Genomic DNA, 25,915 nt, shown 5'->3' with positions numbered 1-25,915 from the left:
GGACAGGATCATGCATCCGCCTGGGAGCCAATCAGAGCCCAAAGCTAGAAAGGGGCGGAACCCGATCCGCTTGGATAGCGCGGTTACTGCAGTAGTCACGCAGCGTCTGTCTGCCCCGCTGGGAAGATGACTGTGGGGAGGCCTGCGGGGGCTTCTGGCGACGCTCGGAACCTTCAGGTGAGGAGGGAAAAAGAAGGGGAGGAAACAAGTCTGAGCCCCGGAAACGAATCCCTAAGAGAGGAAACTGTTTGACGTTGCCTCGGAGACTGATGGTAGGGGCGTGCCCTGGAGGGGCGTGGGATTAAAATTGGTAGCGTTGGAGACGCGAGTCTGAACCACTTGAGCCTTGTATTATCTTCATAGAACCATAGCAGTGACCCTCAGTTTTCGCTATCCTCTCAACTACCATAGGACACTGTCGTCTCCATTTTGTAGAAGAGAAAACTGTGGCACAGAGAGGTTAAAAAATGGGCCCCACATCCAGAGACAGAAAGCAGACTGTGGTTGCGTAGGGCTGGGGGGCGAGGAGGCAAGTGAGGGGGGAAGGGTTGGGAGCGTTAGGGGAAAATTGGGAATGACTGCTAAATGGTATGAGTTTCTTTTGGGGGTGATTAAAATGTTCTAAAATTGATTGTGGTGATGGTTGTACAACTCATGAGTATACTAAAACCCGTGGTACACTTCAAATAAGTGAATTATATAAACTCTATGGTATGTGAATTATATCTCAAGGCATTTAAGAAAGGAAGTTTTCCTAAGATTACACGCTCTTTAGTAGCAGTCAGGGCTGGAGCACTTACATACCTTTGACTCAGAATCCAGTGTTCTTTTCTGTATTAAAGCCGGACCTTGAGGATCCAGGAAAACCATCACCAAGTGTCACCTGGAGGCCTGCGGTGGCCTGCCCCCATCTGGTTTCCAGCTGCAGTAATTCATCCTGTGGAGTCCCGTCCTGGCACCATGCCTGCAGTCCTTTCTAAGGACACCTCCTGCCACTGTCCTCCAGCCACACGGGCCCTCTTTCTACCTCTCCAAGAGTCACGTTTGTACCTACTTCAGGTCCTTGCCTCAAAGCCTTTGCTATTCCTTGAACCCAGAACCCGCTTACCCTAGATCTTAGCAAGGCTGGCTCCTTCTCATTAGTCAGGTGTCAACCCAAAACTCCTCCACAGTGAGAAAGTGAAAATCAGCCAGGACTGAGAACGTACAACTCAGACTGTAATAGACACAGATGTGACCAGCAGCAAGATTGGCAGAAAACGTGTCCCTCACAGGGCCACGCCATACCTTTAAAATGACTCACACCCCCTTCTTCTAAATCATTATGCTTCCTTATCAACTACTTACGCAGACCCACTTGTTCTTGTCACCTTTTGAATAAAAATGGCTCAATCACCCACTTACTAAACTGTACCCTTCATGGCAGCATCCATCCAGAGCTGATCCCTGCTTCCCCTAATTCTCATCAGAATTATTCAGGACAAGCTAACCCTAGAAAAAGCCCCTGCCCTACCTTCTTACTGAAAGCTACCCACCTCCCAAGTTCCCTATGGTTTTCCATGGTTTACTGCAGCAAATTAATATACCTAACTCTGAGTATATTACATGTATACACATGTACCATAATATATCTCTACGTAGCTTTATATAGTCTTTATCTGATGGGCTTTTATAGCCCATCATGTAAGAAAAGCTTCCCATAGCCACTTTATCACTCTACAATCTGTTTTATGGCTTTCACTGAATTTATTCTCGTTTTATACCATCTGTCTCCTCTCACTAGAATGTAATTTTCATGAGAGTAGGGGCCTTGTTTGTCTTGTTCTCAGCCCAGTGCCTATGCGTATTAGCCACCCAATATAATGTCTTCTAAATGGAGTATTTAAACCCAACTGAGTTTCCCACATTTTAGGACACTGCTAGTTCAGCTAGATCACATTGCCTCCCCTGTTAATTATCCATTCCTAGTGACAGAATAGAAATAAGCTAGAATGTGAGAAAAGCAGAGATATAAACAAGGGAAGCAGGAAAAGGAAGATTGGCAACAAGTAGGTAAAACCCAAGTAGGGCAGGGCCCAGAGTGTGACCAAGGTCCCAGGAAGGATTCCTGGAGTGCAGGGGGTAGATGTATGATGTACAGTAGATGGTCTGTAAATACTTACTGCACTGCATGAAGTAGGACCCAACTTTAGCTCTTTGCTTTTCTCTCCTGTCCTTTGTCAACCAAAGGTCACTGCCGCCAATTCAATGCCAACAGGGGCCCCCAGTTGAGTGTGCAGTAGACTTTATTTAGTAAAACAGCTCGTGTTGTAGCTTAGGTGTTGCAGATCAGTTTATAAACCTGGGAAACACAGCCAAAGCGCTCAGCTAATTAAGGCAGAGACAAGACTGGCTTATATAGAGAAGGGCACTGCCCACAGTTCCTGATTGATCCATTTCCATGCAAATAAAGAATCCAACTTCAGTTTGATTGGTTCATAGGCTCTATGTGTTCTGATTGGTCAAATATGCAAATGAGGAATATTTGCACAGCTCCAATTGGATGGGGTAGGTCTTCAGTCCATTGACTGAATTACAGTCCTAGGAACCCTATTATAAGGGTCAACTGGGATGGCAGGAACACAGTGCAAGAAGCTGGCAGGTCAGTTTGCAGATTTTCCCTGATATGCAGTGTGCATGAGGAACCTGTGTAAACGATGGCTGCTACACTTTGGTTGTGAATTTGAGCCCAATTAACCACAAGGAGTCTTTCTTGGCAGGTATATTCTATCTTGGGTTTGACACCTTTAACCAAGCACATCCCATATATCCATTTGTGAAATTTCTTTAGAGCAGGGAAAACATCTTATTTTTCTTTGTTATACTCAGGCCCTAATATACAGAGGACTATTTAGAGTGAAATTAGCAGTTATATTTTGAATAAATCTGAAATTATAGTTTGACCCCAGTCTATTTGATTTCATTTTAGGTATTTTCCCCCAAATCCTCCTCAGACACAGAGGCAGAAGAGGAGCTGTCTGGGGATGGGCTGGTTTTTCCCAGGGCTGGCAAACTTGATGATTTCCTCAGCCCAGTGGAGACAGATTCTACTTCTCCTGCCTCAACTGGGAGCTTTTATGAGACCCTGCAAGTACGAAAGCTGAAAGGCAGGGGGTGCCTGTTGGAATCTTGTTATCAGTCTGACCCAGACAGTGATGAGAACCTCTGTGAAGATGAGGAGGACCTGAAGAATTTCTTCCAAGACAAAGGCAGGGGGAAGCCACAGGTCCAGGACCACGTGTCTCCAAGGTAAGGCCCTGCAGTTCAACAGCTGCCTCGCTGCGTAACTCTGACCAAGTCGTCTTGTTCTTCCCCAGGACAGCAAAGACCACTTCTACAGTCATCACTTATCCAGGCTCCAGCTCAGATCTACTTTCAGATCCAAACGTTGGTTCTGATTCCTACCCAGAAGTCCTAAATCACTTTCGGTAACCCTTAGTCACCAGAAGTATTGGAATCGAGTAAACAGATGCCTTTCCCAAACACACTGCCGCCCTGAGAATGGCAACAAGGTCACTTACCTTGCCCAATCCCTGTTATTTATGTGTACTTGATCTCATTTAACATTTGTTTTCTCTTAATAACTTTGTTAGTAGGTACTTTTTTCTTTTTTTTTTCTTTTTTTCTTTTTTGTGTGTGCCATCCTACAGATGAGGAAATTGAGGTTCCAAGAGAATCTTGCTCAAGGTCACAGAGCTGGTAATTGTTTGAAGCAAGATTTGAACCTGGCTCTGACCTAAAAGCCCTGCCCTATTGTGCTGTTCTCTCCCGAATGTGAAAATTAGAGTGCAAAGTGGCAGTTCTTGGATCAATTTTGAGGAGAGACTTCTTACTAAGGCTGCTAGACGGCCTGTGGGGAGGAGAGAGAGGCGAAGGCTCAGAGGCCTGTGGAGCTGTGGTGTTAGGCGGAGAAGCTAGGTGCAGCGTGCTGGCAGGGAGGACTGGGGACCGTGGGGCGGATCCGAGAGGAGCCAGGCCTCCTGGCTGCCCCGTCCTCCATGACAGAGCTGCTTTCTCCCCCCAGGTGTGGCTCCACAAGACGCTGCAGCTCCCTAAGCAACCTAGCCTCCCACATGGCCCAGGTTCCGTCCCAGCCACCCTCGGGCTCCAGGCCGCCTTCCCAGCACAGAAGCCTCAGCTCCTGGGCGTCATCCATCACCGTCCCTCAGCCATTCCGTATGACGCTGCGGGAGGCCCGGAAAAAGGCCCAGTGGCTGGCTTCACCTGCCTCCTTTGAGCATGAGAGGCAGCGGGCCCAGAGGCAGGGCCAGGAGGAGGCAGAGTGCCACCGGCAGTTCCGGGCACAACCTGTGCCCGCGCATGTCTACCTGCCCCTCTACCAGGAGATCATGGAGCGCAACGAGGCCCGAAGGTGGGCAGGGATCCAGAAAAGGAAGGAAGTGCTCCTCTCTTCCTTGAAGCCCTTCAGCTTCCTGGAGAAGGAGGAGCAACGAAAGGAAGCTGCTCAACAGAGGGAATTGGCTGCCACCTCTAAGGCCAAGGTCTCCAAGCAGAAAACTACCAGAAGGATCCCCAAGTCCATTCTGGAGCCAGCCCTCGGGGACAAACTCCAGGGTAAAGACAACCTTGCAACCTTACTGCCTCCTCCTGCCTGCGGGTACCAAAAGCTGCTGTGGGGATTTAGTCAGACTCGGGGTCAGCCTGGCTTGGAGATGAGCTGTTCAGGTGGACCTGCTAGAGGCCACACTCAGTGCAGGCCATGGGGTAGGGCTGGATCTAATGGGGGAGCCCTGTAATGAGGAGAGGTCCTACAGCAGCCCTCGGGTTTGTCCTGTTGACCCCTTGCTCAGTGAGTGGATGCAAAGGCCTCTGGCAGCACAGAAGTGAGAGCAGAGAACCAATGAGACATCCAAGGGCCAGCTTGGGCCAGTGCCACCAGTAGCCAGCTGCCCCTGAGAAAAGCCCACACCCCTCCCTCAGCCTAGTGAGATATTCATTTCTAGAAGTGTATCTCAATAACGGGACTCAGGCTTTATTTGCTTATTCAGTTAACATGTGCCAGGCCCCCGGTACTGTTCTAGGGTGAATAAAGACATGGCGTTTGTGGACACGGGAGGCAAACAGAAACTACACAAATACAAATGGGTTGAGTCATTTGCAAGGATTAAAGGGGAAAGCCTGGGGATTCCTGTGGAGCATATAACAGAGAGACTTAGCTGAGGGTGTGATCGGGGGTGGGAACAGTTAGGGAAGGTCCCCAGAAAAGTGAGCACTGAGACTGACCCTGTAGTTTTTTTGATGAAGAAGGAGGAAGAGTTTCCCAGGCAGAGATAGCAGGGGAAAAAAAAGCTGAGTACATTCAAAGGATGAAAAGGTAAAGGGTAGAGAGAAGAGGGAGAATGGGAGGGAGAGGCAGGCCCAGGCCAGACCTGAGGCCTTGTAGGCCATGGGAGGCAGTCTGGACTTCATGCCACGGGCACTGGGGAGCCACGGAAGGGTTTTCAAGTTGGTGGCTCGTGATCGGATACACAATTTAGAAAGATCACTCTGATTGCTGTGGAGATAAAGGGGGACGGATGTTGATCTAACAGGAGGCTATTTCAACAATTCAGCTGAGAAATTATGAAATTTGTAGTAGGGACAAGGAAGAGGCTGGACTGGAGAGAAGGTAAAGACCAGGAGACTGTGAACATGTGACCGATGAGATAAGAGAGGGTGGAGTCAAGAATGATCTGGGCAGTGGGCTTGGGCAGTTGGCTGGGTGTTGGGGCTTCTGAGAAGAGGGGCAGGTGACTGGCGCATGCCTCTGGCTTCGGCTCAGAAGGGACCACAGAAAACGCTCAGTAAATGTAAATTAGCTGCTGCTGCACCCTGACTGGTACATGCCAGAGGTGTCCTGGTCAATGTTTGCTAATAAACTCTCCAGGGGGAAAAAAAGGGCAAGTGATTTGCAATGTTTGCCATTTTCTGTGGTATAAATACACCCATCCTGACCAATTTCAGGCTTCCCACATGTTGTCAGCTTGCTCACAAAATTCCTGAGAAGTTACCAGTTGGCTCCGGCACGCTACTGCTAGTGTTTAAGAGGGAAGGTACTTCAAACTTTTTGGTACAAGTCTTGCTTAGTTGCTTCTCACCCATTGCCACCCTGATTTTCTCCCAGAAGCTGAACTCTTCAGGAAAATCCGCATCCAGATGAGAGCCTTGGACACGCTCCAGATGGCCTCCTGCCCCATCACCTCCTCCAGTCTCAGGGCCGACCCACAGCTTCGCACAGCCACCCGAACCCAGGAGGAAAAGCTTTGGTTTCTGCATACTGACTTTGGGTTCCAACCTCGGGTGAATCCCGCCGTCCCTGACTATGAAGGCCTCTACAAGGCCTTCCAGAGAAGAGCTGCCAAGAGAAGGGACACCCGAGAGGTGACTCGCAACAAGCCCTTCCTGCTGAGAACCGCCAGCCTGCGCCACACTCAGCGGCCCTGTGATGCTGCCGCCTCCGGAGGGACGAGGGTGAGAGCCCAGGGAGTTGCAGGAGGGTCAGGGCCTGAGGCCTGAAATCAAAGGAGAGGCCAGGTCTTAATGGAAGGCACTTCTCATGACATTTCTATCGTCATTTTTTAAAAATAAGCAGATCCGCAGAACCACAATACCTATAAACTTAAGACCACACAAATACTTCTTTTCCTTCTCTCTAGAGAAGTTCAAGAAGATCTGGAAGGAGGGAGTTGGGATCAATTGTTGTGTCCCTATACCAGTTCCAAAGAACTCTTCTCAGTTGATTAACATCTTGAGGATTGATATCCAAGTCTGTCCCAGTTACTAAACTTGAGATCTCATTACCCTTTGCATTAATCCCAGGAAAAAAGATTCTCAGTCTGACTAGTCCTTCACGGAAATTGATTCCTAGTTAAGATAGAAACTAGTAACCCATGCCGTCCCACGAACACCCGCCTTCGTTTCCTCTAGGACTCTCCGCAACCACCGGCCACACCCTGGCCAAGGAGTCGTTCTCCGAGTGGCCTTGCTTCCCTCTCTGCCAACACCCTCCCTGTGCATATCACAGATGCCACCAGGAAGAGGGAATCTGCGGTCAGGTGAGTGGTCAGCCTGCAGGAGACTCAGCTCTTGGCCCAAATGAGGGAACCACCCTGCTGCTGGGCCTCCTCTCCTGTTATCAGAGCCCTGAAGGGGTGGAAGGGAATTCTCTGATAGGACAGGAGTACACGTGGCCCTCCACACTAGTGCTGGAGAACACCTAGCCGTCGTCAGCAAATACTCATGGGCAGCTTCCTCCCCCACGTGCAGGCATAATATAAGGCTGGAGGTACCTTGTGGGACCTGTAGTGTAATACCTAGTCTGAAACAGAGGAAAGCAAAGAAGCAACTACCATATTTTGTGAGTAGTGCAATGATGGGGGCACTGGGTAGCCTGGGGCAGGGGTCTCTTGTAATCGATGTCTAACATGAAACCTGAAGAAAGAGGACTGAGCAAAAGCCTGGAAACAAGGTTCTATGCAGAACAACATGGGTGAAGACTCACAGATGTAAGGGAAAGAAAGCCATTAGGAGCAGGAATTCAGAGAAGCATGACAGGTGTCTTGATCCTGCCACAGAGATAAAGCGTCCGTTGCATGTATTTGATCCTCTGAGATTCACCTTGGGGAACTACCACAAGTCAGCTGGGAATCCGGAGCCTCCTGATTTTTAATTCTTTAACTGACCTGTCATGCTATTGTTCTCACGGACCCGACAGGAGTTCCCCCACTAGGCCCCTGAGCTGAAGTGAGCGGAGGACTAGCTTCTTAGTGCCTTTCTGTGGGGCTCACAGAGGACTAAGTACACAGAAATGTATTTCGAATCTGAGGGATATTAAATTTCCTCAAATTTCATAGAGCTATTAAAGCTAAATGCCTCCATATCCTGAGGTCCCAATAAGAGAGGTCTCATAAACCAGAGGCTGGCCCACCTCTAGAAGACGTGTACACCTGCTTCCGAGCAATAGGGAGTTTGACGTATTAGCAGATTAAACACTCGTGCTCTCCTTCCTAATCTGTCCATTTGAATGTAAACATCCAAATGCAAGAGTCTTGACTTTTTTCTGTTGGTAGAACTCTCCATAATACCTGGTAGAATATTTACACAAACTAAGTGCTAAAAGTTGACTACAAATTGTGCATTGAAGAAGGTCCATTTCTAGTTCTCTGGAAATGAAGCTTTGTATTCCCAAAGGAGCATGAAGCCAGGCACCCTCCAGGCCACTATTTATAGCACAGTTTATACACTAAGGACAGAGGCTTGGGAGTCAGACACCCTGATTCTAATCTTGGCTTTTCCACTGGCACACTGGGTAGCTTTGAGCAACTGGGTTGCCCTCTCTGAGGCTCTGTCTCCTTGACTACACAAAGGAGTCTTATAGTTCTTAGTTCACAGGACATGAAGTTTACCCAATGGATATCAAGCACTTGTGAGCTGTCTGCACTTGGCTCAGGGTACGTAGCTCAGCAAGTGGTAGGTATTAGTGTTTTGTTTCCAGGCAGATAAGAAGCCTGAATGTTTGGCTATTTAAGTAAGGACATTGTAACTCACGTTTTCCAGTTCAATTGATGAATATCACTGTATCCAGAGTGCTGGGAAGGTGTCATGTGCCTATGCATTTAAAGTCAGAATCTTAATCTTTCTGAAATGCCAGGAGGTAAATTACCCACCCCATTCATAGAAACCAACTTTCCAGAGAGATTACTAGCATTGCTTTTAAATATACCCAAGTTGGTCGTCTATATTCATTTTTTGCCTCCTCCCTTTAGAAGTTCACTTGAAAAAAACGACAAAGCAGCTGAGAGTACTCAGTGGTTGGAGATGCACAAAAAGAAGTGTCAAGCAATGTCGAAATCCGTGACCTTGCGTGCAAAAGCCATGGATCCCCATAAGAGCCTGGAGGAGGTGTTCAAGGCAAAGCTAAAAGAAAACCGGTCAGTGTCCTCCATGTGTCAAAAGGGTGACTGTCTTGGGACCCAACATATCATTGGTCTTGAAAACAGCAAAATGGAGTAATTAGGGTCAGTTCCCATAATTGCACAGTCACAGGTTTTGCCAGGCCCAGTTAGGAATTTATAGTGTCCGTAGGAGTTACTCTGCTTAACGGGAATTAAAGGTGTTCTGGATTGGAAAAAGACAGAATTCATCTTAAACATCTTGTTAATTCCAGGAATAATGACCGTAAAAGAGCCAAAGAGTATAAGAAAGAACTGGAGGAAATGAAGAAGAGAATACAAATGAGGCCCTATCTCTTCGAGCAAGTTACCAAGGTAAATCTAAACCATCATTCATTTTCTGTTTTGGATGAAAACGCTCTTAGTAATTATGAAAGTTTAATATCTGAATTAAACATTTCCTTGAGGCTCAGAAAGATTCTAAATGGAGCCCATTTTATTAGTACCATGTTTCCCCCAAATAAGCCTAAGACTGGACTCCAAAGTCATCTGTAAAGGGATATTCACTTCCTAGAGTCTTTACTCTAGTCTAGCTTTCAGTTTGAGTCCCAGCGGGGGTCAGATCCCAGGTGCGTAGTGACAGTTAGTAAGAACACCTTGAACTTAACTCATGTGATGGTAAATCCAGTCTCTTCTGCTGTCCGGAGCCACTGTTCTTAGTGCTAGGCGGACCTCTCTCCCGCTGCAGTGCTGGTGCCTCTAAAGCCGCGTGGCACATTTATAGGTCTCCACAGGGTGGAAGTCTCCACATTTATAGGTCTCCACAAAGCCCTTTCCAGACAAAGTGCCTTTCAGGCTGGAAGAATCACTTTAAGATGTTCTCTAGACCTTCAGGGAAGTCAGACTCCCTAAGGAAGCTATGGAGCTACTTGAACCACCTTAGAACGGCCACCATTCCAGGCAGCTTTGGGCTGCATCAGATTCTGTGGCTCCCTCTCCTCTCCAGAGCTCCCAAACGCTGGGGGTCCCTAGTGACCTAGTTCCGATTGCTAGGCATTATCTCCACCTTATAGCTAGTGCATTATCTAGGCATTTCCTGGGTCCACTCCTTCCCACCCACATACCTATCACACACTGGACTGTCTCGGATTTACTCAGCAACTTGCATTGTTCAAAATCTCTCATGCTGATCTTTCCTCTTCTTTTTTTCAAGCAAGCTCATGCTCAAATCTTTTACCACTCTAGGAAAAATGCAAAGTACTCTATATGATTTTGCTTCAAACACTTAAAACAAATGAAAAATAACCTTTTTGCAGTCCACATGCACACCATCTATCCTGTTAAAGAGTGTTAATAGTGCAGCTTATTTTGTTATATTTTAGTGTTCCTGATGATGGTTTGGTTGCTTGGAAATTTTCAGTTTTTAGTCCATCATTTTCATCGGGGTCTCACCTGGACTTCCAAAAATCTAAGTCCTTGCTTCTAAAAGGTGTGGCTCCCTAATCAACAGTTGGCATCTCCTGGGACTGTGAGAAATACAAAATTGCAGGCGCCATCTGCATTTTAACAAAATCTTCAGGTAGTTCCAAAGCACTTTAAGGCTTGAAAACAAAGCTCTAGTAATTTTCATGCAAATCTGTGTCCACTAACTGGGGGTGGGTGGGTGTGCTGGGCAGTATTGTAAGGATACAGGTCCAGCAAGTAATTATCATGTAATTCACAAGACAGCTACAGCATATTAATCTCCATTCCGCAGGACCTTGCCAGGAAAGCAGCAGAACAACGGTATCAGGATGCCCTCAGGCAGGCCGGGCTGGATGAAGACTTTGTGAGGAACGAGGGTCAGGGCACCCAGGCTCTACAATGGCAGGAACGCTCAGGAGTCCATGATTATCCCAGGTCATCCAAGACGCTGCTGTCCTGCAGCTCTCTCTAGTAATGCCACTGGGAGGAAACTGTAGAACAGCCACTCATATTTTGAGATCACAATCCTGTACTTACAGCACATGAATCCAGAGATCTCCAAGTAACACATTTGAATTTGGAGAGAAGTACAGTAGTGAATAAAATATAACCATAGAATATTAGGTTTCGATTCCCAAAATTTGAAAACAGATCATTTTTCCATTCCAGTTCCAATGCCATCAGTCAAAAGTATTTCCACTCCACTTTTGAAAAAAAATCATGTATATTTTCACTTCCTATAAAACGATAAAACTATTTTTCAAGCACTCTTAAGTACTTCATTAGCACCACCTCCTCCATTGAGATCATATAAGTCAAAGGGAAAAAAGTATAGTATCTTCATTATTCTCAGTTTTGTTTTGCTTAAGTTCTTAATGGTCCTTTCCCCTAATTCCTATCCCCATTTTCCACCTAGAAATTTCCCTTTACACCACATACACAATAATGAAAATGTTGACACCATCCTTAAGCTGTACATAATGCTTTAAAATTTTTATTTCATAAATCTTTAATTTATTCTGCAGCACCCATGAAACCACAAGACTCGGCATCAGAAATCCACAGCAGGATTTAGAAGAATCTCTAGAACAGTCTACAAGCCCCATGAAAGAACTGGAGAAGCTGTCTGATGAATTGCTAGATAATCTCAAATCACTTGCTTAATCGGTACTCTTAAAAGTACTGCTTTTTAATACTAAGCAGCTAACTTGGGATTGAATCAAGACCAACAAAACTACGGTTTTGAGTCATGGCTACTCTTGGAGAATGGGGAAAAGAAAAGTAGCAGATAACAGGGAATGGTTCAAGTAAATCAAAGTGGAGAAGCTCAGGGTGGGGGGATCAGAGCCGAGTTAAGGGTTCTTGATTTGTGCCTTGTACTTAAACTATAGGTACTTTAAAAAAAGGGCACAAGCCCACATGGCCCATAAGGGCTAGTCAGGAAACAAATGGATCAGACGGGCTGGGTGTTAAGATACAGTAGCAAAAACTGGAGTCTCTGCTGGAATACAGGCCCAGAATTGTCAGATCAACTGCGTTTTCAACAGAAGCCAGAAATATGCATGTTGGCAACTAATTAAAAATTACTTGAAAATATTATCTGGGCAAAACAAAACATCTTGGGGATGACAACTTCTCCTACAGGGTTTCTCAACCTCAGTACTACTGACATTTTAGACCAGATAAGTCTTTGTTGGGTGTAGGGAGAGGGAACTGTCCTGTACACTGTAGGTTGTTTAGCAGCATTCCCTGGACTCGACTCACTAGATGCCTGTTAACACCCCTCTCCCAGTTGTGCAACCAAAAATATCTCTAGGTATTACCAGTGTCCCTGGCATGGGTTGGGGGCAGGGCAAAACGTCTCCAGTTGAGAACCACTGCTCTAGTATAAAAGTAAAGCTAACAGAAAGTAAGAACTGGCATTTTAAGAATATATGTAATTGACATGAACTCAATCTACATAGCACAGGATGATTATATGTGTCATAAATTAAGAACTATTAATTATTTAAAAAGCAGTTTTTTCCTGTTATCTATTTAGAATGTGTCACTGTGTGTCAGCATGAGGTTCATTTCAAATAAATTTGAAATTTCTCTGACATCATCATTTTCTATTAGTACATGATATTTGGAGTATTTTTCTTCTCACCAATTATAGATATTCTCTCCCAGTAGCTGTAGACAGGATGATAGCAAGAGTGCCTACTCTAACAGAAGCATCTTTCTCTTTTTCTTCTTAACTTTCTGGAAAATTCACAAGTGTCTGTTCTTACAACTTTCCAGACTCAGACACGGTCCCTGCTGGTGATGACACACTGATACTCTGATAACTACCACCTGGGTTTGCTAATTAAGAGATGAGGGTGTTAGTGTCATGTCCCCCAGACTCCTGAGTTCCGCTTCACCTGCACGGGATCCTAAGGGTAAATCAGTACCTTATTTTAAAGGGAAAGACTCAACTTTCTTAATCTCCTCTCTATGAAAACAAATTTTGTCCAAATCAAGGAGCCAAAGAACTGACTGGGCTGTTCATTTATTTAAAGGGAAAACAACTGAAGCTCTGAATCATGTGATTTTTTACTTAAAAAAAACAAGAAACTTTTTCACATGCTACTGTATGTTCCATAAACAAAGAAAGCAAAGTGACCAAGTAGTGGTGTATGGAACAAGACAGTACCTCAGCCTGGGCCAAGGAGGGATTCAAGTAATTTATTTTTCTGCAGCCCAGTGGAGGAGAGTTTCTTACTCAGGTTGCTGAAGGGAGAATGTCACAACAGAACTGACATCACTCCCTTCTTCAAAGCAACAAGGCATCTTGAAAGCTCAACTTCTTGGAGAAGTTTTATGGTTGGTGGCAGGACTTAGTCCCTCCATGTGAAAAGACAGCCGAGTCTGGGATGAAAGCTCTTCAAAGGAAAACCTCCTCTCAACAGTCATACTGAGAAACTTCAGCCAAGACATAATCAAACTTCTGGGAGAAGTCCATCCCAAATTTTAGCATTGGGAAGAGAGGTAGGTACCGTTACCCAGCTCACATTCACTGCTTTCTTCTTTGTCTGGATTAGATGGTAGTCTGAAGAGAAGCTCTCCTGCGTTCATCTTTACGCCAGGCAAGATGAACAGAGGGAAAAGCAGGGTCTCGTTGTTCACAGATTCGTTTTGGTTCTGGCAGATTGTGAGCCAAAAGCACTGTATGCACTCTGGGATCAGACAGAGCTGCTCTTCCAAGAGTCAGCACCCAAGTTCATGTCCGTCTTTCAGTTAAATCTCCTTGGTTTAGTAACTGTAAAAGAGTAAAATGAAATCTGGAATAGGCTACCACTGAATAAAAGGGAAAAGATTCACATTAAGTAAAAGGTTTATGAGTGGGAGTGGGGAGTGCGCTGCAGGGGTGAGTCAAGGATATCTAGTTCCAAAGCAAGGGGCATGCGTAGACTGATAGATCTCATTCACACACTGGCTTTGAGACAGCACTTGGACGCTTCATGATGCTGTCATTTTCAATATGGCAATAAAATATCCTGAGTCTATAAGCCAAACTTGTTTGTGTAGTCACGTATTCACTAGTCAGGGATGGAGGCATCTATAACTTACAGGAAAATCAGAAATGGTGGAACAAAAATCTTATGTCAGTGTTAGCCCAAGTACAGACTGCAGGTTCAAATAGAAGTAAAAGGAACGAGAGGCTACTATTCCCAAAGAGTACTATATGAGAGCTAGAACCCACTCCAAAGAAATGCAGGGATTCCCCGGCTCAACCGAATACCTTTCCTGTGATGAAGGGAGACCAGCCTGAGAGACCCCAATAGGATGGCAGTTAACAAGGACATTCTACACTACACTCAAGGCTTCTGCTGAAAGGCAGTTTTGTACAATAATTGATGACACTGGGTTCCATTTTATTATGAAAAGGAAATGAGACATGAATAATACAGTGAAATTCAGAATAAAATTGGGCTTATGAAACGTAATCAGATTAATTCTCGAGCTGGAGATGTATTTACTTGGTGATCTCAGATTGGATGAAGGTAATTTACATAAAATTTAATAAGGAATTTAAAGAAATTTAAAATTTAAGTAAACTACAGATTTCATCTGATGCTGTGTGGTAGGGATGTAAGAATGGTATGATTTTAATCTAGGTCAAGATCCAGATGTTTGCACTCAAATTTAGCAATAGCACTTTGTGAGAACTGTCATAGAATTTGTAATTTGTTTTCCTCTTTGTTTTACTTGGGAAACATTCTAAGATATAGTCAAGCTAGCTAGCAATCACTTATACTGATCCTTGAGTTCAAGAATGTGAACTTAATGTGACATGGAACCCCACGTGGATGACCTGTAGTTGGCAGGAGGCCCAAAAGCCCTGGGGTCCCCATGGGCCTGCACAATGAACCCTCTGATTCTTGGGAGACCTGGCAATACTGAAAAAAAATAAGAAACTGTCCAATTTGAACCATCTGAATGAGATGTAGTTTTCATATGTTTCCCATAATTTCTGATACTTGATTTGGTTATTCTCTGCTATTCTTAAGTTATTTTTATATTTAGAGCATATTTACAGGAGTCCAACTAGAAGTGCATCAGTAGATTCTTACAGGTCTGATTTATAATGCACAGTGATTGCCAAAAATAGAATTTGGAATGGGCATGTTTTGTTTTAAAGGTTGCAAATAGCCTTTTCCTTCTCTGGCATCTGAGAATCCCTAAGGAATCAACATTCCTCACTCACTGGAGGAATGGTCAGTTAGTACCTAGACCTTGGATACGGAAAAGGAGCCTCGAGGGACTTGAAGCTTGACAACAATGAAGGTATTGGAGGATGTGATCAGCCTACTTTGAGAAGAAAAAGGAGGGGGTGAGCAGTGGAAATGCATGTGATAAAAGGAATATAATAATGGTAACAGCGAAAGAAACACAAAAAGAAGTGAGGTTCAGACCAAGGGAGTGTTTATAAATAATACACAAGAAATCATGAGGAAAAAGTGATAATGCAGGATTTTTAGCTGTATCTAAAGTTAGCACTTTCTACTTTGTTTATATTTTTCTATTAAATGGGCTTCCATTATGAAACTAGGTACGTAGGGCCTGTATGCTCTTACTGTCCTCCTGGGGTGAAGGCTGAGTTTTCTTTTTCTTTTTTTTAGGTGGCTTATGTTACTGTGTATGCCTGAGGCTGTGAGTGGGCATTATCTAGACAAGGACCCTCTGAAGTCAATTCCAAGAACTATGTGCCTAGGCTCAAGAGAATAAACGCACTATTACTGGACTTTCTGCACACACAAATCTGACCATGTCTTATCCCGCTTAAAACCATACTGTGGCTCCCCAGTATGGTCAAAATCATGTCTTATAAGGCCCTTCAAGAAAGGGACCAGCTTCTCTTTCCTGCTCTCATTTTTCCATTCCATACCCATCTCTCCATTCCACGTCCCATCATATTCAACACTTTGGGGCTCCATTGTCATGCCCTGCTCCCGCTCACCTTCTGCCTTTGTACACATTGCTGCCTTTATGCCTGTTATTTTCTTCTAATCCCTCCCACTTGTCCATCAAGATGATCACTATTCATCAGGTCTCAACTTCAACTCTAAAACGTATTCCCTGACTTCCCCCAAGACTAGCACTTACTACACCATACAAAAATTGCCAGTTTATTATTGATCTATCACCTTTTCCATTCTAACTTCTCTGTACAGCATCACTCCAGGGGCACTATTTACCTAGTTATGGAGTTATAAAAGGTGGAGGTCCTAACTCAGTAAGCTCTTTGAGGCACAGACTGTATTTTCTTTGCTACTGCATAACTAGGACCCAGCACCGTGCCTCACACATATTAGGTACATAGCATATGTTGACTGAATCAAGCTTTTATACATCTGGTATTTATTTGGGATGACCTGGAGTGCTTCAATTTTAAAAAAGAGTAGTAGTATAGGAGAGAAAAGCTCCAAAGTTTCAAATATAAAAAAAGAAGAGGTTGGGTGTTATGGACTCGTCTGTCAGGATTGTAATTTGTACCAGGTAAAAGAGACGATGACTGAACTGACTTTCAGAGCAACCCAATAGTTGATGAGGAAAAGTATTTCCTTCATAGAAGGATAACAGTTAACAAAAGCAGAGGGAAAAAGAGAATAGGGATATCACCGTTTTGTAAGCCCTAATGAGAAAATAGATGTAAGCCATGATCAGTAATGGGTGCCAAAATCCACTGGTCAATCTTAAGATCAGTAAGGAGAAATCTGAGTAGCATGTGTCTCCTGATGAGATGTAACGGGAAACAAGAGTACCACCTATGAAATAGTTCTGCCAAGGGAGGAAGGAAAAAAAAACCAAACATGAATCTAATTAGGCCTCCATCTGTAATTACAAGATTTTAGGAAATCTGTGGAGAGAAAAATATATTGTAAACAAGAAAAAGAGTCAATTGGTCACAACCAGAATGTGGGAAATTCTATGGGACAAATAACCCAACTCCTTAAATACTGGGGGAAAAAAGGAGAAAGGACTACTATAAAGAGAATTAAGAATTATTAACCAAATGCTATGAATGGGCCTTGTTTGAATCCTAATTCAAGCCAACCAACCATAAAAAGACATTTTTGAGAAAAAGAACAGAACACAGACTAAGTACTGGAGGATATCAATAAATTAATTTTGTTGGGTGTGATATAATTATGAAAAAAGTCCTTATCTATTAGAGGTACATACTGAAATATTTACAGATAAAATGGTATGTCTATGATTTGCTTTTAAATACTCCACATAAACAAAACCGCAATGACAAAAACTAGAAGGGGACAGAGAAAAGAACATGATGAAGAGTTAGTTGTTCAAGCTGGGTGACAGATACGTGTTGCTTATCATACTATTCTCTCTCACTATACTCATTGAAAACTTCCATAATAAAGAATTTTAAATAGATAAATGAAGAGGGGAAAAAACAGAGGAAGACTCCAAGGGTGAGGCATGTTCCAAAGTAGTAACCAGGGGAAGGTAACTTAGGAAAGAACCAATGGATGTGTGTGTTACCTGCCCTTGAGTCGGCTCCGACTCCTGGCGACCCCATGAATGAGTGGTGTCCACAGTGTCCTGTCCTCAGCAGCCCTGCTCAGCCCCGCATGCCTATGGCTTCTTTGATGGAGTCAGTCCATCTCCTATTCGGTCCTCCTCTTTTCCTGCTGCCTTCTATTTCCCCAGCATTGCTGTCTTTTCCAAAGAACCTGCCTTCTCATTATGCGCCCGAGTAGGACAGCTTCAGTTTTGTCATTTTTGCCTCCAGCGATGTTTCAGGCTTAATTTGCTCTAGGGCCCACCTGTTCATCTTTCTGGCGGTCCAGGGTATCCATAGAGCTCTCCTCCAACACGGTATTTCAGATGAATCCATTTTTCCCCACCAGCCTTCTTCACTATCCAGCTTTTGCATTTGTACATAGTAACTGGGAATATGAGGGTGTGGATGATCTTAGCCTTGGTCTCTAAAGACACATCTTTGCTCTGGGTGATCTTTCCTAGTTCTTCCAACGGATGCCAATAGCAAAACACTTTCAATCTAACATCAGCAAGACTCAGGCAATGAAGAACACAAGGAAAGGTCCTGGCAGGAGCTTGAACATGCCCAGAGGCCTGGGACCCCGGGTATCCCCAGAAATATTACAGAATAACTGAGAATATTCAATGGCAGATGCAGAGTCATTTGAATGCTATGATAGCTGATCGTGATATAAAGTTATAATGAAAGGAAGGGGGGAAAGATGGGAGAGCACTGTGAAATGTACTATAAAACCAAAGTGATCCAGGACACACAAGTTTTAGCAAAAGCTTATGCATATGAAATGAACTCATGATGAAGTCATCTACTCCTATGACAGAAAGCCTATATATATCCAAGATTCTAGAAGCCTGATGGTTTTCATTCTGTTTTCTGGGTCAGAGCCAAGACCATAGAATAGAATTCTAGTCCTCACAAGACCATAGAATTGTGAGGACTTAGAACAACCTAAAATCCATCTTTGATTTAGATGATGGTTCTCATTCAGTAAGCTAGTGAACACTTTTCTATATGCCCAGGTGGTTCATCTTGGTATCTCCCAGGCCTAGAGCCCTAGCAAAATGGACAATGGTTTTGTCTGTTTTTTATGATTTTGTCACTATCTTTTTTGCTCAAAGACCACTTTGTCCCAGAATGTTATTTTCTTTATAAAATAAAAGCTGCAAACTCATCTCATAGTGAGGCAGATAAATTGAAATTGGAGAATTTTTCAGATCTTCTAAACTAGATTCCCAATCACTTTCCACATTAGTCCACAGGAACAAAGTAAAGGCAAGAGACGGTTTTACCTCTTGCGGATTGACGGCAGTTAAGACAGAAACCTCATATGACTGCCTCCCTGACTGCATGGTCACCAAGTGATGTGTCACATCAGGCACTGAGGACAGGGGACGTGGGGATCCTTCAGCAAGCACCTCTGTGAAACAGCAGAAAAACGTTTCAATGGAAAGTGAATTCACAGATATACCTACCTGCGTTATCAAGCCTCTTACTAAGAACTCTAAAAACTGTTCCCTGAAAAACTGAGTCCCACGTTCCTGTATTTCTTCCAAATTAATTCCTGTCTGATAATAATTATCCGTGAATTTAGCAAGTGTTACAAAAGGGAGATGGGAAGAAAAGGTAAAAAATCTTGATAGAGGAGCTGACCATTTTTCAATATACCAATTTGGAGTAATACGGCTTTAGCACTGTTCCTGGAGTAAACCTGTGTGTGAAACGGTAAAAGCTGCTTAGGCAGGCCTATCAGGAAACCAGAGCCAACCCTTAAAGCAGTCACCAAGGATACAAATAGCACAATACACGCAGGGCAAGAACTTAAACCTAGCTTCAAAGTTCCTACCCAGTGTCCTTCCTCCCTTGCAACTTTCTTTCTTAAGGCTGGCAAAGTAGCTCCATGCAATTTCTGTGCCTCATGCTTCAGGTAACCACTAGTTATCATTCATGACACATGAGGCTTATCATGGAGCACGCTCTGGACCTCAGTGGTTCCATATGTAAGCTACAGAAATATGGCCACTTATGCCCCAAACTGAATGAGTAGGGAATGAGTAACTAACACATAGATCTCAAACTTATTAAATGTTTATCAGTGGGATCACCATGAAGATCTTCTGGAAATAGTTTATACATAAACTACTTAGTCCTCAAATATATTACAAGTTTCTTCTAGGGGCTTTTTAACTTACACTGCTCTTCCAGACTACACCATGTAATTTAACATTTGCTTATATACTATCTTCTATTCACTCAATGTTGTTTCCCATATGTAAGTTTTGGCTTCTCAACTAATTTTGAGGTCCCTGTCGTCTACTTTTTTCTTTCCCATGGTGCCAGGCACTGAATAAATGCATGCTGACCTCACCTGTTAAGTTTTTCAGAGAAGAGGGCCTGGCCTGTGTAACTTGGGTGAAATTTCTATACCAGAGAGGAGCAACTGTTTCCTAGGGAGCCCTTTATTTTCTCCAGAAGATATGGCTTTTTGAAGGTATGGAGAAATTGCTTTATATCTCCTCTGTAAAACCTGGTTATGTTCTGTTTAAATGTTTTAAAAGTTAAGTTCTTCCATAACTGCAACAGGAAAGATAGAAAGAGTTGGGCTAGGATGCTAAGATTATTCTTTAAAATTTTTCTCTTTATTCTTTTTTTACATCATCTTTTCAATGATTTTTTTTTCTTTTTAAACAAATTCACTTATCCACCCCAGAGACAAAGAACACAAAGGCTAGGAAATCATACCACAGCCACTCACAAGAAATGAAATTCATTAAAACCTCCAATTTGGAGACAACCCAATTCCTTACACCCTAGTTGTAGCCCATTTTCCCAAAATACAGGAGAGTTGAAATTCTTACCATCATCAACTCCTAGGATAGAATTGGTATTTGGTAGGTTCAAGGACTCTCCATCAAGGCTGGGCTGGGAATTCATAGACACCAGGTTTTTACTGGGTACTGAAGCCTCTTCAAGCAAACTACTGCCCATTAGTGGCTCAGCTGCACAGAGAACAGGATGTGAGAGACATACAGCAGTCAAGGATGTGCCTGGTCCCCATTTTCTTTCACAGGAAGCTGGCCTTTTCCTTCAGAACTAGCAGTTAACCTGTGTCTTGTATACCACCTCCTGTTTCACCTACTTTTAGGAAGCAAGGATAATCCTAGAAAGGAAGGGTTGAGCCTCTTGGATAAACATCTTTGCTTGTGATCAGCATCTGGATAATTAGCAAATGAAATGGGACGGGTGGATCCTTAGAAAGGAGTATTTGGAGTGATTGATTACAGAAAGACATAGAAAAGGAGTAATAATAAGAGTTATCAAATTTAAGCTAGAGTAAAAAGGGAATCATGATTAATAAATAAAAAATGCTTCAACTCTAGTCACACAGAAATCTTTATCACAGTGATACTCAAATGCTGGTTCATGGATCAACACTAGTTACCATCAAACTCATCCAGGAACTTTTAAAACTACAAATTCTGGAATCTTACTCCTAAATAATCTCAATTATCAGGTTTGTTTTGTTTGGGTCAGGCGGAGTGGACAAGTAATATGAATGTATGTGTTTTAAAAGCTTGCAGATGATTTTACTTGTACAGCTACGTTTCTAAACCACTAGCCCATCAAATGAGACCAGGTCTTACCCAAAACAGAATCATCCAGTTTCCTGGCAAGCAAGCAGGCCAGTTATTTGGCTTTCTGACCCAGCACATCCAGCCCTCCACTATCCCACTCTCCTCACCAGTTTGCTCCTGCTCTTGACTCCTAGCTGCTCCCATCTGCAAGTGATGCTTTCTCATGTGCACATTCCTGCTCCCACTTTGAGAGAAGGTCTTCCCACAGACTTGACACTGATGAGGTTTCTCTCCTGAAACAGGGACCAGTTAAGACAGAGGAGCCAAAAAACAAGGTGCATTTCTGACAGCAAGAGAATGAACTCAAGGCCCAGACAGAGGAGCCCAGAGAATGTTAAACTAACCCTAAGAGGCTGCTATCCTCGTACTCCCCACCTCCCCCCAGCTTTCAACCTTCCGTACAGGGGGCGAAGGCAGGAGAAGTGCATCCGAAGGCTTAGCATGCGTACTGTTCCCAGCCCCTGTCGTTTCCAGACCCACTGCACTGCTGCCTTCACAAAACAACATCTTTTGTATAAGACCGTGGTAGCCACACACAGTATTTCCTTCCTGTTTCAGATAGAGCCTTCCATGGTCGGTTAGGATATGCACCGTCTTCCAGGATTCCAACTCTGGGTCCAAAATATCCCCTATCCTACTTCCTGCCACCTCTCGCAGTCTTCATCATTCACCATGGTGGCTCTTCTGCACAATGACCTGAACTGTCCTCAAGTCCAACAGGCACAGGCTCCATCCCACCTACCCAGACAATCACACTTACAACAGGTGTCAGAAACTCTACAGGGGACGAGTAGTAACTAACCAAAGTAAGTGAAATGGCCAGAACATTTTCAGAAAAGGCAAATCGATCGAAACAGAAAGCTTACAGGTGGCTGCCTGGATCTGGGGGTGGGAGTAGGAACTGACAGCAAAGGGGCACAAAGGAACTTTCTGGTGTGACAGAAGTGTTCTAAAATTGGATTATGGTGATGACTGTACAATTCTCTATATTTCCTCAAAATCACCGATTTGTACACTTACAATGGGTGACTTACAGATATATGCATTACACATCAACAGGTTGTTAAAAAATAACTGCAATAGATTGAAAAATGAAGAGCAGTGTGGACAAAGCTAAATGAGAAAAATGAGTCATATGAGATGTGATTTGGCAGCAAAGTGGGGAATACAGTGACTATATAGAAACCCATGAATTCAAACTAATACTAATGAGAGAGAAAAAGCAATGAAAAGGTCACTTATCTGAAACTACTAGAAGTAACCACAGTACCAATTTCTTACTCTGAAAACTCACAAGAAAAGATTTATACATTTATCCTGCCTTTCCTGTACAGATTACCAAATAGCTCTAGTTGATAGAGAAGAAACTCATTGTACAGAAGAATTCCACCTAGTAAGTGTGAGTGCAATAATAGAATTAGAAAAACCACCATTTTACAACCCTAAGAAAATAACGGATTCAGACATCATTCAGAGATGAAACCATAAGGCAGAAGGATGCCAGGGAGCTTTACGTGAGGATCAGCCTGTTACCACCTGAACCACTGATCAATTCTGACAACCAACCACTGTGTGCCTCCTGATGCAATGCAAAATGAAGCACATAGAATCACCTATAACATATCCTTGAACACTTACAGCTTTTAGGGCTTACTTCCATTTATAGGAAATATAGGGGAACACGTTAAAATGACATAAAAGCAAACCAACAAATCCAGAGTGTGGTACATTCCACAGGACCTGTTTGATTCTGTTGTGTAACAAGTCTATGGCATGAAACAAAAGTGAGTGTAGATTGGTCTAGATTCAAGACGACTTACTAAGTGCAGGAATGGACCTTGTTGGATGCTAATTTAAACTAACCCACTTTAAGAGACATTTTTGAGAAATGGAAAAAACTAAACATGGCCTGAATATGAGATAAAACCAAGGAATTACTGTTAATTTTGATAAATAATGGCACTGTTGTTATATAAGAAAATGTTTCTCTACTTTATGTATTTTTGACATAATTTTACATAATGATATAAAGTAAAATAAAAACACTCTATAAGCCAAGCAAAGCACACCTAACCTACAGGCTATCAGTTTGCCACCTCTGCTTAAAAGTTGTCATCATATAAAAACTTCCACCTTTAGGATCTCAACTATGAAATTCACATCCTGATTGATTACATCTCTCCAACTCCTTTGCACCCACTGAATTGTCCTGCTGTCATAACTTCTAGTTCCTTCTCTTCCACTCCTGTTCTGATTTCCCTTTGCTTCACATGGCTAGCTACTTAAACCTGATTCCATTCTAGAATCTCGCTACCTTGAGTTCACTTCTGTCTTCCTCTGAATTAACCTCCATCGCCCATACCTGATAGAGCTTATAAGGAACCCGACATAGTGCCAAATAAATTTGCTGATCTCCTCAGAAAAATGTCTGGGTTAGAAAGCAGTTCAATGGCTCAGCTGAAAATAATAACAATTAGATTCTTCCCCTTGATATATGACTCTTTGAATGCAATTATCAAGGGCTTTGATTTCTGATTCTGTCATGATAAAGAGGAAGCTTTATGGTGAACAGTTTGTTTCTTTTTAGATTTCTTTATACGACTCCCTCACCCTTTTACCCTTTGGCTCTCCACCTTCCCTGAAATCTATGAAAGGCACAGGTTCTAGTACCTGAGTGAACCACCAAATGTTTGCGGAGGCTCGAATACTCAGCAAAGGAACGGCCACATCCTTGGGCTTCACAAAGGAAAGGCTTCTCTCCTAGAAACAAAATGAGATAAAGACTCAGTCTCCTGATGAACTATCATTCTCTTTTCCCATCAATCTTACTCTATTTCCAATGATTTACTCAATGTCTTGAATTCATGCTACATAATTTCAACTGGGCTATCTAGCAAATGTCACCTCTCAATGTTGCCTAGTATACAGCCCACCAGACAGCCCTGCCCTTTTCTCTAGGAGTGGCTGCCTCTGAGCATCATACTTCCTTCCCTCTCCTGGCTCAAGAGCTGACCCCCATTGTACTGACCTACCTTCTTCAGTGATCCCATCCCCTCTGACGATGTCAAGATTAACAGTATATATGTTGCCAAGATTTTTACCTTATATCAATTCTTTTTTTTTTTAAGGAAGGTGTGGCTGGCTCACAGTGGCCCATGCAGCAATTGAACCAGCAACCTTGGCGTTATTAGCACCATGCTCTAACCAACTGAGCTAACCGACCATACCTCAATTCTCTTTAAGAATCAGTTTCTACATCCACTTAAAGATAGGTTTTTAAAGGTTATGATAAAGCAAAACAAATAAACATGTGTTTAGTATTTTTACAGGTACACAGAAAAATCTGTAACGATATGTTAAAAGTAGGTATCTTAATAGTGGTATTATGAATGATTCTTCTTCTTTGTGCTTTTCTGTAATTTTTTTCTACAATATTACTTTGTTAGGTTAAAAATCAAAGGCGGCCAGATGGCTTAGTTGGTTAGAGCGGAGCTCTCAGCAACAAGGTTGCCAGTTCAATTCCCGCATGGGATGGTGGGCTGCGCCCCGGGCAACTGGAGCAACTGGACTTGGAGCTAAGCTGTGCCCTCCACAACTAGACTGAAGGACAACGACTTGGAGCTGATGGGCCCTGGAGAAACACACTGTTCCCCAATATTCCCCAATAAAATTTAAAAAAAAAAAAAAAAGAGAAAACGCTGATATTAAAAAAAAAAAAATCAAAGACGCATGGTAAAACCTGAATAGGGCCTGTAGACTGACAGTGCTGCTAACTTTCTGGTTTTGATACTGGACTATGGCTACACGATACTGCTTTCTGAGGAAGCTGGGTGCAGCACACACTCAACTCCTTGTACTATTTTTTGCAACTTTCCGTAAGTCTATAATTGTTTCTAAATAAAATGTAAAAAAAATCAGATGCAGTCTCTATCTTCTAAGACTAGTGTGAGAGAGATAAATGTATAAGTATAAATTATTGGTACAAAAAAAGAGCTATAAGCATTTAGAAAGGTGAAGAATTCTGACTGTTGTCATTTATTTTTAAAGAAGCGGAATTTAAACTGGTCTCAAAAGATAACAAGGATGGAAGGGAATTTCAGGCATAGGAATAGGATAAGCAGAGCCTTGAAGCTGAGAATGTCCAGGGCAAGGCATTTACAATGCTTGTCCATAGGGGTGTTAGGAGCTTCTTTTGATCCTGATTCCTGACACAGAGTTCTTAGATCCCTTGGAATTTCCTGGGTGATAGCAATGTGTTTTGTTCAAATGAGGTGACTCCTCTGTGGGTTCCTCGATAGGGGCTGGTCACCAGAAAGATCAAGCCATGATTGGAAGCTTGGGATTTTCAGCCACACCCCCCATTCTCCAGAGAGGGGGAAGGGACTAGGAATGGGGTTGTGATGAATCATGCCTCTGTGATAAAGCCCAAAAGGACATGTTTCAGAGAGCTTCTGGGTTGGTAAACATATGGAGGTGCTGGGAAGGCGACACACCTCACGACTCCATGGGTAAGAACTTCCTATTCTTAGGACCCTTCAGGATCTCGCTCCATTCTTCTCTTCATCTGGCTGTTCATTTGTATCCTTTATCATATCCTTTACTGTATAACAAACTGACAAACATAAATGTTTCCCTGAGTTTTGTGAGCTCTTCTCACAAATAATCAAACCCAAAGGGGTTGGGGTGGGGATCACGTAAACCTCCAATTTGCAGCCAAACTGGAGAGAAGTTGTGGTAACCTGGGGACCTACTACTGGCGATTGGTACCTGAAGGGGGGGGGCAGTGCTGTGGGACTGAGCCCTTAACCTGTGGGAGCTGACACGATCTGCAGGTAGAG

At 43.3% G+C, this 25,915-nt stretch overlaps 2 protein-coding genes across 5 annotated transcripts in view; one reads left to right on the top strand and one right to left on the bottom strand.

The window, feature by feature from the left end:
• Positions 1-10: 10 nt before the first annotated feature.
• On the top strand, positions 11-12,497 carry FAM161B (FAM161 centrosomal protein B; the record flags this gene model as incomplete). Its single annotated transcript, XM_081049976.1, is given in 10 exon segments — positions 11-98; positions 101-177; positions 2,969-3,288; positions 4,064-4,614; positions 6,164-6,510; positions 6,967-7,094; positions 8,805-8,969; positions 9,206-9,305; positions 10,687-10,829; positions 11,420-12,497. Coding segments are annotated over 10 exon segments (2,058 nt in total). The 3' UTR covers positions 11,559-12,497.
• The window catches only part of ZNF410 (zinc finger protein 410), a 37,928-nt gene continuing 23,407 nt past the window's right edge, over positions 11,395-25,915 (bottom strand). For 2 of the 4 annotated variants that reach the window (XM_081049979.1, XM_081049978.1), the window contains 5 exons: positions 23,748-23,837; positions 21,185-21,310; positions 20,301-20,441; positions 18,735-18,862; positions 12,902-13,677 (listed from right to left, as the gene is read on the bottom strand). In XM_081049979.1, the coding sequence (XP_080906105.1) occupies positions 13,639-13,677; positions 18,735-18,862; positions 20,301-20,441; positions 21,185-21,310; positions 23,748-23,837 (524 nt within the window). In that variant the 3' untranslated portion in view covers positions 12,902-13,638. Of the gene's footprint in view, positions 13,678-18,734; positions 18,863-19,810; positions 20,017-20,300; positions 20,442-21,184; positions 21,311-23,747; positions 23,838-25,915 lie in introns of all 4 variants that reach the window. The other 2 variants (XR_013993455.1, XM_081049977.1) reach the window with 2 other exon arrangements.

Source organism: Rhinolophus hipposideros (genome assembly GCF_964194185.1).
Source record: "Rhinolophus hipposideros genome assembly, chromosome: 5".
NCBI classification, from domain to species: domain Eukaryota; kingdom Metazoa; phylum Chordata; class Mammalia; order Chiroptera; family Rhinolophidae; genus Rhinolophus; species Rhinolophus hipposideros.
The sequence above is the reverse complement of the archived record's forward strand: the minus strand, read 5'-3'. Positions and strand labels throughout refer to the sequence as shown.